Source organism: Thalassophryne amazonica, chromosome 17 (genome assembly GCF_902500255.1).
Source record: "Thalassophryne amazonica chromosome 17, fThaAma1.1, whole genome shotgun sequence".
In the NCBI taxonomy this organism is placed as follows: Eukaryota; Metazoa; Chordata; class Actinopteri; order Batrachoidiformes; family Batrachoididae; genus Thalassophryne; species Thalassophryne amazonica.
This window is the reverse complement of record NC_047119.1, coordinates 38,137,785-38,155,764: the sequence shown is the minus strand read 5'-3', so window position 1 is coordinate 38,155,764 and position 17,980 is coordinate 38,137,785. Positions and strand designations below refer to the sequence as shown.

Below are 17,980 nucleotides of genomic sequence, written 5' to 3'. Positions count from 1 at the left end.
AGTTCCTTTTCTCTTGTTTGTAAATTAATAAAATATCAAATGACAAGGATCTATTTTAGGTGTTATATAAAACAAATAATTAATGTTTTTTCATTCTTTCAATGAAACAAATATTTAATTCTGTGAAAAATGGAACGTACCATTTAACTCGGCTTTGCCTCGTTGAATGGAACATTCCATCTTTCACCTCATGAAATATTCATACCATTGAACTCATAAACATGCATTATTTGTATAATATAATATTATATTATATTCAAATATATATTCATTTGAGAAGTTAACTTTTGACCAAAATAAGATGGGCTGACAACCAAAAAGCAACTTACAGTTGCAAAATTCCATACAATTAGCAAGATAAGCCGCATAGGATTAAGGACGTGGCTACAAGTATGAAAATTGTACCCTAAGTGGTCGTAGCTACAGGTATTTGACATTTCTGTGCACACCCAGTGGTGGTACACGGCACAGTGTTGGTCAGACAGACTAATGCACAGATGCAAATGACTGACAGACAAGAAAGACGGACCTGACTTGGAAGTTGGACAGATATCCAACTTGCTGACCAATGTTTTTATTTATTTGAGTTACTGCATTTATAAAGTGCATGTAAAAGCATCAAATCAGATTATTCCCAGTAATCAGATTATTGTGGTCATGTAATCATAGTCATTGAGAACAGGAAAACTTAGGAACTAAGATACTGCTAGAATAACCTGACAACAGGTGTGTGATTAACTGAATGACAAACAGGTGTGCAGGTAGTGCAGGGAACTCAGTGCCACGCCCACTCACTCAGACAAACCAAGAGACACACAGAGGGGAATCACACAGGTAAATAACAAACAAAACACACACACACCACAAAACAGTTTGACCCTGACAGGGTGAATACCTTCCTAAATGTGTGCACAGAATGAGTTGCAGCATGAAAAACTTACATTTTTTAAAACAAAAATGGTTCTAATGACTCAGAATGCTCAAATCAGCTGTGGGAGCATGCACAGGTGCTGCACATCACCATATCCCCCAGGCCACTGTTCGGTTAACTTCCTCTGAATACATGTTTCTCACTTTTTCTATTTTCTCTCAGGACGTACGTGCTGCAGACGGGCAGATATCTGAAGTGTGGTGAGTCACTTTCTAATGGAATAAATCAGCATGTTTTCAGACACAACTGTGACTGTTCAGTGTCTGTAAAGCTGATCGTCATCCTGATTCCTACTGACGTTTTGAGCAGGATAGGAAGTCCAAATACCAGCCTGAACTCTATGAATGGACAAATAACCAAACCTGACTGGATGGTGCTTACGTGTCATAAAGTTGCTGGCATATTTTAGTTTCACACAGTGATGAAACTTAATAATAATAATAATAATAATAATAAATTGTCTCCTTTATAATGAACAGATGGGAAACTGACCAAAAACATACATTATGTTATGACCATTAGCATCTGTTTCAATTTTCATAGAACTGAGCAACTTATTAGGGGAGATGGGGGACCACTTGAACGCAGTCTCAATCAGCAGCTGTTACTTTGTTTTTGTGCTTTTGTTCCTATTTTTTCACAAGTAATACAATTAGTCTCCTGAAAAAGAGCAATTATTTTATGCTCTATATCATAATCACACACTTTGTTAGTGTATATTAATCCTGTAAACCGCCGAATGGACAGGGTATTGTAATCGGTTGTGTGTATGTACATACAAAATAACTTTTTAAAAAATTGGATGGACATTTTTGTTTTTACAGATCTTAAGGGAATACTGCCACGGTTAGTGTCTCCAGTAGAGGTGGGCGATACCAGGAATTTTGGTATTGATCCGATACCAAGTAAATACAGGCCCAGTATCGCCGATATCGATACTGATACCGATACTTTTTCATATTTAAGCTTCATAGATCCAAAGGATCCAAAAGACCTAGGATAAAATTTCGCCAAACATTGTACCTGACAACAAAATACTTTATCACAATCAACATTTTTGTTTAAAAAAAATCACTCAACACAACTTAAAATCTCCTGAGGTAGAGGACTGACAAACCACAATACAAGGGTATGCTGCTCCGTGTTGTGTGACACAGCGCAGCGATACTTTTACAGACAGAGAGTAGACTTTGATGAAACTGCGTGCGCAGCAGTCAGTGCGTGTGGGAGAGAAAAAAAAGCTTGAGTATCGATCTTTTTACATGAGGATCGTTCAATATCAATACCAGCGTTGGTATCGATATTATCAATATTAGGATTGATCAGCCCACCTTTAGTCTCCAGATGTTTGTTTTGGAACGGACAGGTCAAGGTCAAGTACCCCCCCATCCCCAAAATAAATAATTAAATTCACTATAATATCTCTGACACTAATGTGGCTGGAAATATTCATGATCTGTTGGTGTAAGTGCCGTTGTGGTTATGCATGTACATCTTTGACCCTATGTTGATTTTTAAATCCCCAAACTAAATGACAATTTGTGCCCCAAATTCTTTTTCTTTCTATTAGAGATGTGTTTTGTACAATCATTCAACCCCAGAAAAAGAACAGTTCATACGGATCATTAAAAATCCAATGTTGGCATGACAATCAGATGCATGATGGGTGTATGTAAACGTACGATCGCAGTGATAGGTCTCAAAGAGAAAGACACAAAAAAATTCATTAAAATTGACACAACTTGATACAATTTATGAAATGACAAGGAAGAGTGCATTACTAAGAATGAATTTTGTTAATTGCTGTTACTCATCTGTCACCGTTATTGAGTGTCTTACAGTCGGGTGTTATTTTAGGATTAATTTTTACACATAATCAAAAAATTCTAAAAAAAATAAAATTGGATATGCCTCAATGACTGAAAATAAGGATCCATATTTCACCACTTACCTGGTTGTGTGAACAGCAGGTTGAATACTTGCTCACTCACTCACACACCGATGTCAGGGTGCTGCCATGCAAGGCGCTCACTAGGCACCGGGAGCAACTTGGGGATTAAGGACCTCGCCCAAGGGCCCTTAGTGATTTTTTTTTTTTTTTTTTTTTGGTCAGGCTGGGGTTTGAACTGAGGATCCTCTGGCTACAAGCCCAACGCTTAACCACTAGACCATCACCTCCATGAAATGTTAACACACCTCTTGTTGTTGGTCATTCGGCTGCTCCTGCTTTGTCTTTTGGGTAACCACAGCTGATACAGCCAGATCCGCACTGGTAGTTGGCACAAGTTTTATGCCGGATGCCCTTCCTGACACAACTCCAGTTTTACCTGGAGAAACACACACAACCGCTTGTGTTCCAAAGAGGTCTCCCATCCAAGTACTAACCAGGTTAACACACTTCTTGTGGCTTTGATTTTTTTTTTTTACTTATGTTTCTTCAGTTAATTGAACCTCATGTGTTGATAATTGTTTGTATGTATAAAAGCAACGCAAAACCCCCAACAGACACACACACTTTGCACAGCGAAAACTCTTAAGTATGAAGATGACAAGAATTCAACTTACATCTTCCAAAGTTCTTTGAATGCAGTGTACTGTATTGCAACCAGGGTGGTGTTACAACTGTCCTGGTCTCCCCTACATGAAATGCCAAAATAGCATCATACTGTGTATTTAATTTTTCTTCATAGTCTGGCCCGTTTTTCCAAGTCGTGTGTTTATATATATATATATATATATATATATATATATATATATATATATATATATATATATATATATATATATATATATATATATATATATATATATTTAAAGTTGTCATTTTAATACTGAACAGAAATTAAACAATAAATCAGATAAACTTTTTTAGAGCAATATTCCGTAATGGAAACCAGTGAAAGTTGAGCAGCAAATTGAAACTGAAGTTCATCCAGTGAGAGGGATCTTGCTGTGCACCGTGTTTATGAAATGAGCTGCTCTTTCTGCTGGCCTGGGAAGCACACATGCCCCCCAGGAGGAGGCTTGTTGTTTTTGTAAGTGAAACGTCCGTCATTCAAAATCCAAGCCAATCAGCCTGTGCACGACCATGAACACTGTACACTGTAAAAAACAACAAAAAGATACAAAACAACAAGCAAATGCGTGGTGACTTCTTGTCTATTTCGAGTGTTAATATTAAACATTTGTGTGCTTACAACAAAAGGTGAAGTGTTAAACTCTGAGTCACGGGGCGAATTTTAACACTCTTGGCGTTAAATCTTGACCGCAGTGTTGGCGTTGGTTCTAGATTGGTTTGGATCAGTGTTGATTGATTCGTCTCTCGATAAGTGAGTTGTTTCTTTGATTTGCATGCGTCAGTGTTGATTCAGCTCAGTATGAGTAGAACTGAACTCTCTACAAGTGTCGTTTTAACTCTTGAGTGAGAAAAGAGAATAGCATGTGCATGCAGGTTGGGTTCCAGCTCAGCCTTTTGTCTGTGGTGGTCCTATAAACACTCATAATTACACCTTTAAACAGTGTTAAAGTGCTCTCCAGAGTGTTGAAAATACACACTTACATAAAATGAAATAACTCTGCCTCTTGTAGCCTGTCTAACCACAATGTTAGGGTTCCAATGAAGATTTGGATTAAGGTTTAATTTTCATGCAATATGTAAAAAGTGTGGAAATTTGAACAGCTTTGCACATGTCACAGACTGTAGTGCAGAAGATAAATGCATATATCATAAGAATCTGTCATAGACTGTAGACTAGGGGGATTTGTAATTAACTTCAGGCAATATTTCATGCTTTTTAGATGGACTGTATATGTTTTTAATAAGTGTACATGCATGCCATAGAACGCGTATGCTGCAGAACGTGCAATAGCGTTTGGAGTGTACAGGTTTTGTAGTAGTACTAGTGCTTTTAAAGTCAGCCATATCCTTTGGATGAACACTAGCAGTGTAACTATTAAGGCATCTTGACACTTGCACGCATTTAACCCCTGCACTGCTGTGCAGTTCATCGTGCCAATGCAACCCGCTGTGTTCCGCTGGATGCTGCATTATATAAAATAATTATTTTGTAGCAGATTAATCATTTGCTCTCAGAATTTGGCTGATGAAACCACCTCTACTCGCTCTGGAATCACAGAAGAATTTTCCACAGCTGTTGTGCACTTCATGATGTCTAGAACGTGTTTGGAATCATCTCAAAGGTAATTATTTCTAATATTTATATTGTAATAGCTTGGTAAAACAGTTGCATTTTCATTCCTTCTTTCCTTCCTTTGTTTACTCTCTGGCACAGCAGACTGTGAACTAGTGTGTGGATCAAATTCCTGCAAGTGTCAAGGCACCTTTACCGATGGTGCAAGTAGTTGCTTGTGCACAGCAATGGCCACACTCCAGTAAACCGCATTGGCTTGCAGGTTAAACTAGGGTAGCACACAGAGAGATTCTCTGTGATGGAGTTTGCTTTGTTACCATATCAGTGCATGAATACTAGAATACAATACCCACAATAGTGTGTTGAACACATGAAACAATGACTTCAATATTATACCCCACCTCACCCAAAATAAAAAATCCAAATAAATAAGTAAATTAATTAAAATGCCATGTGGTTAACAGCTCTTTTTTTTTTTTAAAGAAAAGTACTTTTCAGAAGTAGTCATGTAATAATATATATTTATACGACATTTGGTGCTTGTATCATCAACTGACCAATTCTTATACTTATCTGCTGCACAACTGGTCATTAATGTGTCCAAAACAAAGGAGACGGTCATTTTAGGCAGAATAAATCATCCATCTTCCCGGTGGTGAATGGTGAAGCTGTAGAGGTGGTTCAGCCATGTCAATACTTGATAATAAGTATAAATACTTGATAATAAGCTCAGCTTTGAAGCCCAGGTGGATGTCGTTCTTAAGAAAACCCATCAGCAATTGCACTTCTTGTGTAAGCTTCATAGTTTTAATGTTGCCAACGTTTTTATGAAGTATTTTATTTGCATTTTATTGAGTCCTGACCTTCTCCTCAGTGTTCTGGCATTAAAGTATGCAACAAAATCATGGACATACTCTTAAGTGACCTGATGAAGGTGATCTGATGTCAGGTCTTTGAAGATGGTAAGAAAAAGTTTGGCAGATTTAAACCGTCCACTGTTCAAAGTGTTCCAGGTGCAGAAGATACAAAATACCAAGGTGCACAACAAAAATGTTTAGGAATTCTTTCATCCCATAAACCCGTAATACAGGCCTTTTAAATAAGACTGAATAATTATGATGTGCTTTTAAATGTGTTCTTTTTGCCTAGGTTGATGTAAGTTGTGTCTTATTTGAAATTGGATGAATTGATGCGTGTATTTTACAACCCAGTCTCACGGATTGTTGTGATTCGGCAGCACGAAATGTACATTAATCTATTGGTTTGTCATATTGTCACGAAAAGTGCAAAAGTTTTGTCATGGAAGCACAAATATATTCTAATTCATTCCATTATGGGTGCACCTAATGAAAAGTGCGGGGGGGTGTTATGGTTGGGGTTAGGGGAAGGAGTAGGGTTAGGTTATGTTAACTGCCTTCTGGGACATAATAGTTTGTTTTGTGCAGTAGCACATTCCGATCAACCCAGTCTGAATAAATGTACTGTGTTGTGCTGTTTTGGAGCAAAACCTGGTTTTCAGTCAACGATCTTGTTCATCTCAGTGCTGGTTGGTTTTGGCGGAGGTATGCGCGTTCTGAGTGCCCTCCTAGCTGCTGCTTTCCTTTGAGCTTTGGAAAATTAAACGGTCTGTTTGAGGCTAAACGTTGCATTTGGCGAAAGTGATATTTTTTGCAGTGTGCCGCGGCTGGCACAGTAGGAGGGAGTAAGGGGAGGTGGAAGAGGAGGAGGAGACGGACGGAGGAGGAGGAGGAGGGGTGTCGGGGGGGACGTGGGGGAGGTTGGTCCGGGAGAGCATGGCCGCAGAAGGCAGAGGAGCTCTGAGTTGGGTTTGCCTCCTGCACACTGAACGCACCGCTGTCCGTGCGCTCTGGCGGAGCCGCTGCCGGAGACTGTGCATTTACGCGCGGCAGAGAGCTTTTATTCGCTGCACGCGTGCTGATTCTGAACTGCTGCTGACGGTATGAGATCGTTCTCATCGCGACAATAACGACACCGAACAAGAGGACAGATCCCGAGGTGGAGAGAGGGCACCGGGGCCGCGTGAAGCATTTCTTGCTGCTCCTCACTTGTTTTAGAATCTGTTCGCTGACTCAGACTTTAATCCGGTGGATTTCCTCAAGTAGATCTGTTCACATTTCTCCAAGAGGAAGCGATCTTTTTTTTTATTTAAATTTTTGTTTCGATCAAGGTGCTGGAGCGCAGCTGTGAGGGGAATAAAGCGCAGCGGACACCCAGATGTGATCAGCCTCTTCGCGCTGCAACCATCCCGCTTTCTTAAACCCGAACCAGAACCACTTTTGCCCGCACCAGACTTCCAGAGCGATGCCGCAGGTGGAAATGGTCCTCTTCGTCATCCTCATCATTGGGATGTGCGTGTACAGTCAGGACCCAGCTTCCAAAGTGGTGTCCGACCGCTACGCCGTCTTCTGGAACCGCACCAACCCCAGGTGAGTAAGCGACCAGAGGAGCGACAAGTGCACAACATGACCGGTCCACTGCCGGAGGTCAACACGCTGAGCACCACAAAGGTCAAAAAATCCAAACGAACCCGCAATTTTTACACCTCTTGCATTTTTATCCAGAATTACCTCTTTCCAAAGCTGATCCATTTTGTTCGCTGTTGGTCATTTGTCGTCCAAGTTTCAAACATAAGTGCGATGATTACAGTTTAATCATAACAAGAATCATACAAATCCACGTCGCAGTCTTTTTTGCGTGCGCTCCGTGCAGCAGAAATGTGACGAACCGGCCGCGCTACGCGCTATTACGCACCGTTACGCGCTTTTCCGCGTCAAATGTTCAGCCTTCTTGCGCTACACTCGGGGATAAATTAAAAGCTGAAGCGTGAAGAATGTCCCAAGCTCCGCGAGGAAAGAGGGACACCTCCGCTGCGTGGAAATTACACGGAGTTTCGCCGTGTCTTGTTGCCTTTTAATTGCAGATGACAGAATAGTTTTTCCCCCTCTCTCCAAATTGTCGTTCAAGCTATGGGTGGTAAAGTTTAAGTGCATTGTTAGTCATCATCCTTCTCACTTTGCAAGCTGCGGAGTTTGCGTTAATGGTGACTCCGAAATGAAACTGTGGAGTCAGAGGCATGTTTGATGGGATCAAGTTGTTTGAATTCCTGGCTGAGGGGATTTTGTTTCTTCTATTTCTCTCCAAAATATGTTGGCACAGATTAAGTGGATAGTGAAATGTTGCTGTGCTTTTTAATCCAGAGTCAGGTCCCACAGGGATACGAGTGTAGGGATACGAGTGTAAATTGTGCACATGGTTGCTGTGCAGATTTTGGTGTGTGTGTTTTCATGATAAAACTTTGCAAATAAATAAATAAATAAAATACACAATAATAACTGCACTAAATTGATGCACAGTTCTTAACTCTTGCCATCAGTTAGAACTGCTTGGATACTGTTTGCCCCAAATATTTGTGGTTATGTTTTCACACTGCAGGCTACACTGGCTACAAACCAGAACCACCCCCCCGCCCCCAAACACACACACACTCAAACTTTCAGATGTCATAAATCTGTTTTTAAAACTACTCTGAGTTTGGATCCTTTCAATGACATTTTAGGTTGCTTAAATTTCTTTCTGTGTGTGTGTGTGTGTTGGGGTCTCTCCTCTGTTGACTCAGGGGGTTAATTCCTTTTTGGCACTTGGGCACATATGAGTGAACTGGTTTCAGTGGAACCAGATAGATGCTCAGTTAATCAGGCTAATGTTTCAACATGAGTCAAATCTGATATTTGGTATAAATATTTGCTCAGCGACGAGAAAATGATTTGTTGGGGCTCAACGTGGAGCCAAAAAACCTGCACGACAACGCGGCTGCTGTGTACGTTTGCAGTGGTGACCCTGAGGCAAAGTGTGTTAATGGAGGAGCTGAAGTGACAGAATGTTAGACATAGAAATAGAATTGTGATGGCGATTCTGCTCTGCTAACAGATGTTTGAGTGTAATCATGACTGCTCTTTGTCCCGTCTTGAGTTAGAATTCTCTCATTCAATGATTCGGTTCGATTTGGATTATTTCTGTAATAGTTCAATGGGTCGCATAACACTTTTCTCAGGATTCAGTTTGATACGGTTTGGTTAAATTTTACGAGGACAGTTCCGCCAAAGAGGTTATATTAGGCGTTCAAAGATATGACCAAGTTTTAAGAAACACGGTGGAAATATGATTGACGACTTACTTAAAAGATTTATTTAAAAACTAACTTGCATATAGAAATGAAGGATGGTTTGTACATCATGCCTGGTTTATGGAGATTGTTTCTCCATCTGTGTGGACAGCAGAATCAGCTGTTGTGGATCTATTCTTTTTTTTTATTGCAAACAACAATTCCATTTTGGGGAAAAGCATATCTTTAGATAGGTTTCTTCAAACTCTCCTATCTTAACAATTTAATAATCTCTCCATTAGAGATCCAGTAGCGTGCTCCCATGATTCCTCCTTTAGTTAAAGATTTCACTAAAGAAAAGGTTTTCTGTCAAGAGGAGTTGGCTCCGCAGGCTTGGAGGCTGAACAGAGCCACAAGCGTAAAAGCAGGCGGACATAAATCAGTGTATGTTCGTAATGGAATTCCTTATCTAACCTGTTATTTAACAGAAAGAAGCATCTATATTCTAAATGAATACTTCAAACACAGAGAAACTAAAATGTCAGAGTACCTCTGGGTCAGTCCTTGAACATTTACGTTACAGTCTTTACGTGTGATATTACACAGAAACTGCTGATATTTGATCACGCCTACGCTGATGATATGCAGTTGTTCATTTCTCTACGCTGGTGATCTGATTCCCTTTAGAATCCCAGGAAATTGTATTGATATCGATCACTGGATGTTGTGATTTCTTGCAAACGATGAAATAACATACTTAGAGAGAGTCCCACAAACCAGAGATGGTAAATATTTCCTCATCTTGTTCTTTTCTGCGAAACACTGAGCAAGTTAGGAACCAATTTGTCATGGATCATTTAAGCCATATCAGTATCATAAATATGACCTGAACCTGAATTATTCCAAAAGTACAGCTCAATATCCAGCAAGGAGATTACACTTTGTTTCTATTGGCAGAATTACTGCAAGAACAGGAACACAGGTTTTCTTTTTTTTCTTTTAACTGGCAATTATCAGTGGCGGCTCCAGAGGTGTTTTTTTTTTTTTTTTTGCTTGTTGGGGCTCGATGATTATTAAATGCTAGTGTTGACAAAAATTGAAAGTAAATGCGCAAATGAGCATTTTCAAAGTAAATTTCAAGTACTAACTGGATACTTGTCTGTCATTCACACATATAACAAACAATCAATGGAATTAACAACACCATTAATCAAAATAATCATCCATCATGCAGAAATAACAGCTTACAATAAGAGACAATGACTACATTTACATGCAGCCAATAACCCTTTCATAACTGGAATATTAGCAGTAACCCGGTTGCGCACCGCCATGTAAACACCCGCAAAAACCTGAATATGCTCATATTCCGGTTTTTAAAAACCCGAATATGACCCCGAATATTAAGTCATATAAACGCGCATCAGAATATCCCCATAGAAAGGAACATTATTTTGTGTTCTGCGCATGTCCTAGCCGCAAGGAATCTTGGTCTTCTGAGTACGGCAACTACTTGTATGCGGCACGCGCAACCCACTGGACACCACAGAAGCAGAGGTAAAAAAACATGGGGAAATCCAGACGCGGCAGCACAGCACCACACTTTTGGAGCGAGGAGGAAACCGAGTACTTCATTAGTATTGTGAAAGACGTTAATATAATGTCTTTTATTGACGGTAGAAAGTACCAAGATAGCGACATTTACAAGAAGGTGGTGGAAAAGTTACGTGAAGCAGGATTTGCACGAACGCCAGACTAAATCAAGCACCAGTGGAAGACGTGCGTCGCTGTTTAGATGGGGATATTCCAAATGATACCAATGACCATGTACACAGGAGTAACTCTGTCTGCTTAAGCATGTAAACGGGTTATTTCTAATGATTCAGAAACTGGAATATTGACCTTATCCCGAATATTAACAGCATGTAAACGTAGCCACTGTGCATATAGAGGCTGGACTATTTTATTAAGTTTTATGGTGTAATATTGTTGTGTAGTATTATAGTATTTTATTAAGTTGTTTGACAAGAATACTATCTTGAATATCAGCACTCTATCATAGGGATAGTGGGACAACTTTTAACCTGTGAGCATCCAAGGGTTAACTAGCGGTTTGGGCAGGTATGGGTGAGTTTAGTCAGGAAATATTGCATGTGTGGGTGGGTCAAAAGCAGATTTCCCATAAAATAATTAATAACACACATGTGCGCTGCTTGATGTCTACATATATGATGCGTTCACTTTGGTGGTAGAAAAACCGTCATACTGGTTGTCACAGCAGAATCCTTGATGTGAGGCGCTAACATGTTCAATAATTTGCTTAATTGAAAGATACAGAAAGGGTTTAAGCATTTTGTACACTGTTGTGTTAAAACAGGAAGCCCTGGCTGTCAGGGCAGCTTAAAAAGTTAACTTTTTGTGAGGTTATAGATTCATTCCTGTCTATAATATCACACAAATTATTCATGTTTATTCTGCACTTAAATAATCCATCTCTCACGGACCATCTTTCCTTCTCATTAAAGATACAACAATATCCAGTTTCCCATCTGCCGCTTACAGTCAGCATGTGAATGCAGCATAAGCAGCCTAACCTACACTCAGATTCCTGTTTGTTTTAAAAATGTGGGTTAAATACAACAAAACATTCTGCCTAAATGTATATATTCCATCACAGCATAGACCAACTGGCTTTTTTTTTTTGTCTTCAGTGGGTCAGGTTGGATTTAGTTCATTCAGCAACGCATATTGTTGCAGGTGGGGTGGTGTGGATTGATTCTTGTGATGGATCAGGTGGGTGTGGGTGTTAAAAAACCCTGACCCCTGTATCGCTAGTGAGCTGGATGAATTTGCTTGATCCTTCTGGAGTACTTAAGCAATATCTTAGGGGCACCATGAAATCTGGGGGGGGGGGTGTATGTTGGGGGCTGTAGGACCTGATCAGTCAGAGAATCTGAGAATCATATTTATAGCATGCAAACATGGCTTGGGGTGCTACATTTTTAACAAGCCCCACCCTAGACCCACCTACAGTGATGACCCAGGAGTAACTTATCCAACAAAGTAAAACAAACACAAAACCCTTGTGTTTTTAATAAGAGTAAATTCTTTGCGGGGCCCCCTGGTCCTTTGGGTTCCTGCTTATCTCCGGTTTCTAGCATGAAGCAGATGAGAGTCTGGAAGGCCCCCTGAGTGGGACGCTAGTCCATCGCAAGTTATTTCAAGGTCAGTGTTTGTTTACAACTGGGTGGACTAGAACAATGCAGTTGAAGTGTTTAGTGGATATCATCAGTATTTTAAAGGACATCAGTGGACTGTTGTCTGTGGAGAAGGTACGGTGTATATACTCTCATGGGTATATTTATTTAGCAATTTGGCTATTTGAGTCTACTGGTGTAGGAGGGATGGAAGCTAAACAGATTCAGAAACACGACAGCCACTACGTCAGAAGTTCTCTCTAGGCCGTGAGGACCATTAGGCTGATACTTATCTCCAGATACTATACCGCGAAACAGGCAAGAGTCTAGGACTCCCCCTGAATGGGACACCAGTGCAGGTTACTTCCCCAGCCAAGGCTGGTACCCATTTATCAGTGGGTGGACTGGGATGCCGCAGTTGAGGTGTCTTGTCCAAGGAGATGGACAGTTAGCCTCAACCGCACACAGAGCTGAACCCTGGTCTACATATTGGTAGTCCAACTCCTTGTATTAGTCGTAGGGTTACTGTCCATCCAAACTCGCTTTATCGTATTGATGGCCGGTCATTCACACGTTATACTTTATGACTCTTAATGTGTTCACTTGCTGTAAAAATGATGTCGTTTGTGTTCAAACCACAATGATGCATCAACATGTTCAATCTCCTTTTTCCACACCTCTTCTTCCAAGGTTCCCAGTTCAGATTCTTGGTTGCCATGCTTCCAGTCCAAGTGCCGCCCCTTCTCCCCCTTTCACACCTTCCTCCTTCCTCTCTCCTTCTCCACAGACCCACGCTGGGGCCGACAATGAGGGGCACACAGGGGTATTTCAGCAGAGGCCAAGGCACAGCGTGGTGCTCGGCCTTGTGAGAGATCCACACATGCTGAGGTCACACACTCGGTAGTAACCAGGCAAGCCAGGGTTTGAGCAGCACAGAAGGGACCGTTGTCAGGGTCAAAACCGGGGCAGAACCACGGGCCATGGGGCCCGGTGACGGTCCTGGCACGGCACCCCGCCTGGGCTTTGTCTCTGCAGAAAGGAGGGTTAAATAAATGAGTAACACTAAATGACTGTCTCCTTTTCTCATTCATGACTTTAATCTAAACCTGACCCGGGCTGTATAATGTTAGGGAGGGCCGTGCAAAAGTCTGGGGCCCCCTGACCTGCAGCAGAACCCAACAGTATTCCACACAAGCTCACGGGCCCCGGATCCCTGCTGTTTAATGTAACCATAGTCAGCACTGGAGACCTGGGAACCTGCTGCGGTACAGTCCCAACGAGCAGATGAGCTTTCTTACCCCCCTCTTCTACCTCCTCGACTGCATATTTGACCAAAGTGGGGAAAATGGCATCCAGAGCAGCAGTCCATACTCAGCCATTCATGAAATCCCCTCCAGGAGCTCTGGAATTGAAATGGGAAGTGAGTCGTGAAAAATGGAAATGCAAAAAGATTTTCATGATTTTTCCATTGTTTCAAAGAGACTGAATGAGCCTTTTTTGTCATTTAGATAAACATGCGTCAATGTTTCCTACGTTTTCATCTCAGGAAAGCCTCTTCCAGTGCAGATTCTCAGCGCCGATAAGGCTCAGACGAGCAGGACTCTTAGCAGTGATTCAGAGCCCTGAGGACGGTTCAGCCTCGACTGGAGCTCGCAAAGCTTCCTCAGTGACAGCAAGTATCTGTGATAAGCTGCTTAATGAAATAAAACTACAGGATCAGGAGCCACGTTGGAAAGAGTCCACTGAGAAACTATTGATATCATGACACCTAGCGTTTTTTTTTTCTTTTTCTTTGACTCTAAATGCTTAAGAGACGAAAAATTGCGAGGTAATTGTCCCATTTTGGAATTTATCAGTCTGACACGCTTGGCACCAAGGCTGCATAGTAAAATCCTGCATTGTTCCTTCTATTCGGAGTCAGTTCATGCAGTTAATGGCCTGATTTATATGAGCTTCGGCTGAAAAGTTACTTCTTAAAGGGATACAATCACTTACGCGGTAGTACCTATTGCATGAGTAAAAATAAGTTTTGATCTCAAACTTTGTGGCTTCAGACTGTGAGAGGGGAACTACGAATCATGAACGATAATCTTAACTGGGTTTAGCAGGGTCTATGCCTAGGCCTTTCCAAAGCCTAGACATAGACCCTGCAAAACACAGTGAGTGAATCAACAGATGGATATACAAGTCCAGGTTGTTCCTCTGCAGAATGTTTACACAATAACTCAAAAACAATAAATGGTAACATCTTCTAACTCATCACATTAAAAGGATATAGAATGAGGACAACCTGGTTAGACGGTAATTAACTTTGATGCATATGATAATAAATAATACGCCATAGAGCTAACTGCCACTTGCTGGACAGTTGGTTGCATGCTGGATGGATGAGGATGGGAGCAGGCATGGTTGAACTTACTTATAGCTTGAGCTGAGTTTGTGTGTCATTTTCTTACATTTTCCAAGCGTAGGTCTGCTGGACACCAAGGCCATTGCCGCTTGCTGGTAAATGGACTACATGCAAATACTCAAAGCAATTTTGAGTGATGGCTTACTGTCCCAAAGACAACATGGACACGGGAATGAGTAAAGGCTGATTCTGTCTACAGAAACCTCTGTTCGATGTTATCCGGAAGAGACTTCCACTTGACCTCAGCCATAGAATAGCAGCGCGTTGTGCACCTTGTGCATCCTTGATCTTAAAGGCAGTGGCAGGTGTCATTCTGACCCTTTGGTCAGATTAGCTACAAATGAGGGCAAGAAGCAGTTGGCATTTGGAACTTGATGTACGTTCCCAGGGTGTGGCCACCTCATGGTTACTTGCTGTTATTGTGCACAATGTTTAATGACAGATTCTAAAGGATGGGGAAGTCTGAGACTGTGACTGTGAGATTTTCTTCCGTGGTTGACCTCTTGAAGGAACCAAAATTTCATTGATTTGTTTTAGTAAAGTGTTATGGGGACGCTCATGTATTGTCAGACAGCATGCTAACATATTAGTAAGTTGTCTTGTAAACACTGTCAGAGGTGTTAATTGGTTACAACAATGTTTTTAGACTTAGAAGTGTTTATTTTTTACTAACATTTTCAAAATAGAAGAGAAAAAAAATGCCAAAAATATTTATACAGAAATACAGCTGTCTTAGAGTGTATTCCACCATCTTGGATTATTTTTTTCAAGGGAGCAACCAGTGTAGGTCACACTGATGTCACCCGGCCTTCACTTGTATTGGTAATCACCATGTTGTATCACTCAGCAGTTGCAAAAAATAGGCTTCTTATGTATTTTGGCCCCTTTCTACTTGGCGGCTTAGTGAGTACTTCTCTCTTATGACTGTAAAATGGCCACTCCGATTGAAAATGAATTCCAGCTTGTTGCTTTGCCTGTCTTTCACAGCTATTGTAACCAAGGGGTGACTGGTTGATGTTATGCTATGCCCACAACATGCCCATAACTAATTAGGTGACCTGATCGAACCTGTTTGTACCCACTACCCTGGTTTACTGAGGCCTTGTCCCAACCCATCTCATGCCAAATTGTGAATGCGTCCAAGTGAAAAGTGATTTAATCTATTAGTTCATGATACCTTCAAAAATAGATCAGATTTTTGTGATTGTTTCACGAAATATGGGTTGACATGGGAGTGGGGGTGTGGGCGCTGGGGTTATGGTTAGAGTTATAATTCGTGATGGGCCGCATATATATATATATATATATATATATATATATATATATATATATATATATAGCTAATTTTGGCTTCTACCTTTTTTGCATATTGATTTGGCACCAGGTTTAAACCAGATGCCCTTCCTGATGTAACTCCACATTATATGGAAAATAGGCAGAGGTGGTTTTGGACCAGGAATCTTCTGTTTTAGAAGAAAGGGGACTAACCATTTGGCCACCACTCACTATTTTATTATCACCTATGAATAATTAGCAGTCTTATTAATACACAATACCTTTAAAACAAAATTCTTCCATCACTGAATCTTTCAAAGCCAAAGATGCCAATGAAGGCAAAGCAAAAAAAAAAAAAAATCAACCTTGGGAAATAAAAAAGTAACATTTCGTAACGGAAAACCTCGTAAGAAAAATGAGCCACAGTTGTTACGTGTCAGCTTTGCCATGTGTGTCTCTAACCAAATGATGGAATAAAGTATACGAGTCGGGTATTTACTGCTTCTCTGACAAGGAGCTATTAGTGAATTCCCTGCTCACCAGCTATTTAGCTGCTTCATTAAAACCCACCCGGGCCCATATGGTTCGCACAGGCGTTACCGTAGCCCAAGGTGTTTATTTGTTGCTGATAGGTGGGATCAACGGAGAATCAGGGCAGAGTTCCGTCCTTAATCTCCCAAGCTGTTTGTGTCCGCGACGCCATGGAAACTGATACCCCTCGTCATCAAAGAAGCCCTTTGGGTGGGACTAACGAGCTGACAGCTGGGGAGAGAGGGATTCCTGCATTCTGCGAGAGCACTGTTACCCCAGGGTTTCCCTTCAATCCCAGATAAGACCCGTCCAAAGTGTGCATTGGCAGATGCAACATTTCTGCAAGGAATCCTTCGATGGTCCCGTTCTTATGTTCGGCAAAATGCGGTTATTGGCTTTGTTAGTTTTACAGAAGGGGAAAACATAGTTGACTTTGCACTCTTCTGCCGAAATGACCTCCGTTATTATCTTTTAGGGGATTGCTCTTGCTTTAATCTCCACTTAACGAAAACAATACTCCATTTTTCCCTCCGTGGCGAGCTGGTGTTGTGATAGCTTCCCAGTGGCATTGTGAGTCGCCCCGTTTGCATTGTTCCCAGTGTTTACCCTCACTTTTCCCCTCTCAGCCTTTTCCCGGCTCCCTGCTGCTCGGTTCCGCTTGGATTAAAAATGGACACAAAAAAGAAACTACATCCAAATATTGACTGGGTCTCAGGACCGCAGCCTTCTCCCAACCCCGGCACAGACTATCTGAAAGGCCGCTATTGTTCGACTGCTCCTCGGCCAGCTTTTAGTTATGCATAAAGAAGGAGGAGAACCAGAGGGAGAGGTGGATGTGCTGATATCCGAGGTGGGGCAGGGAAATCATACAAAAAGGGACAGCACACTCACATGCAGGGGTGAGAGAATTTTCAAAATGAGAGGCCACAGGCGAAAACAGGAGTCCCTGGGTGGGGTCAGAACCCACGTTTCCACCCCTGCATCTAGCCGAGGAAGTCTGACTGTCAGTCTTAAAGGCATCAGAGAGTCATGGGGAGAGTAATTGCTTTGGATGTTTGACTTTTTCGACCACATGGCTCTTTCTGCCTTCATACATAAAGTGTTAAAGATCAGGAAACACTTGATGCCACTCAGACAGTGCAAACCTCTGCCAGCGGACAGTATGCTGACTGATCTTTGTGATGTTATAAGGCGGGTTCTTAATATCACACATTCTTGTGACGTTGGTGATGAAACACTTAACATCCAGAGCCACTCAAAAAAGGCAACACTTACCGATCAAGGAGCCGTTTCTTCTAGACAGTGTTGCTGAAAACCATCATTTGCATTTTGACACATCTTATGTATGTGTATATATACGGG

General features: G+C 41.3%; 1 protein-coding gene across 1 annotated transcript in view; it reads left to right on the top strand.

Annotated features, from left to right (window-relative positions):
- The first annotated feature begins 7,017 nt into the window (after positions 1-7,017).
- Positions 7,018-17,980, top strand: part of LOC117529249 (ephrin-A5b-like) — a 158,068-nt gene continuing 147,105 nt past the window's right edge. Inside the window, exon 1 of the mRNA XM_034191984.1 lies at positions 7,018-7,529. Within this exon, the coding sequence (XP_034047875.1) occupies positions 7,405-7,529 (125 nt within the window). The 5' untranslated portion in view covers positions 7,018-7,404. The remainder of the gene's footprint in view (positions 7,530-17,980) is intronic.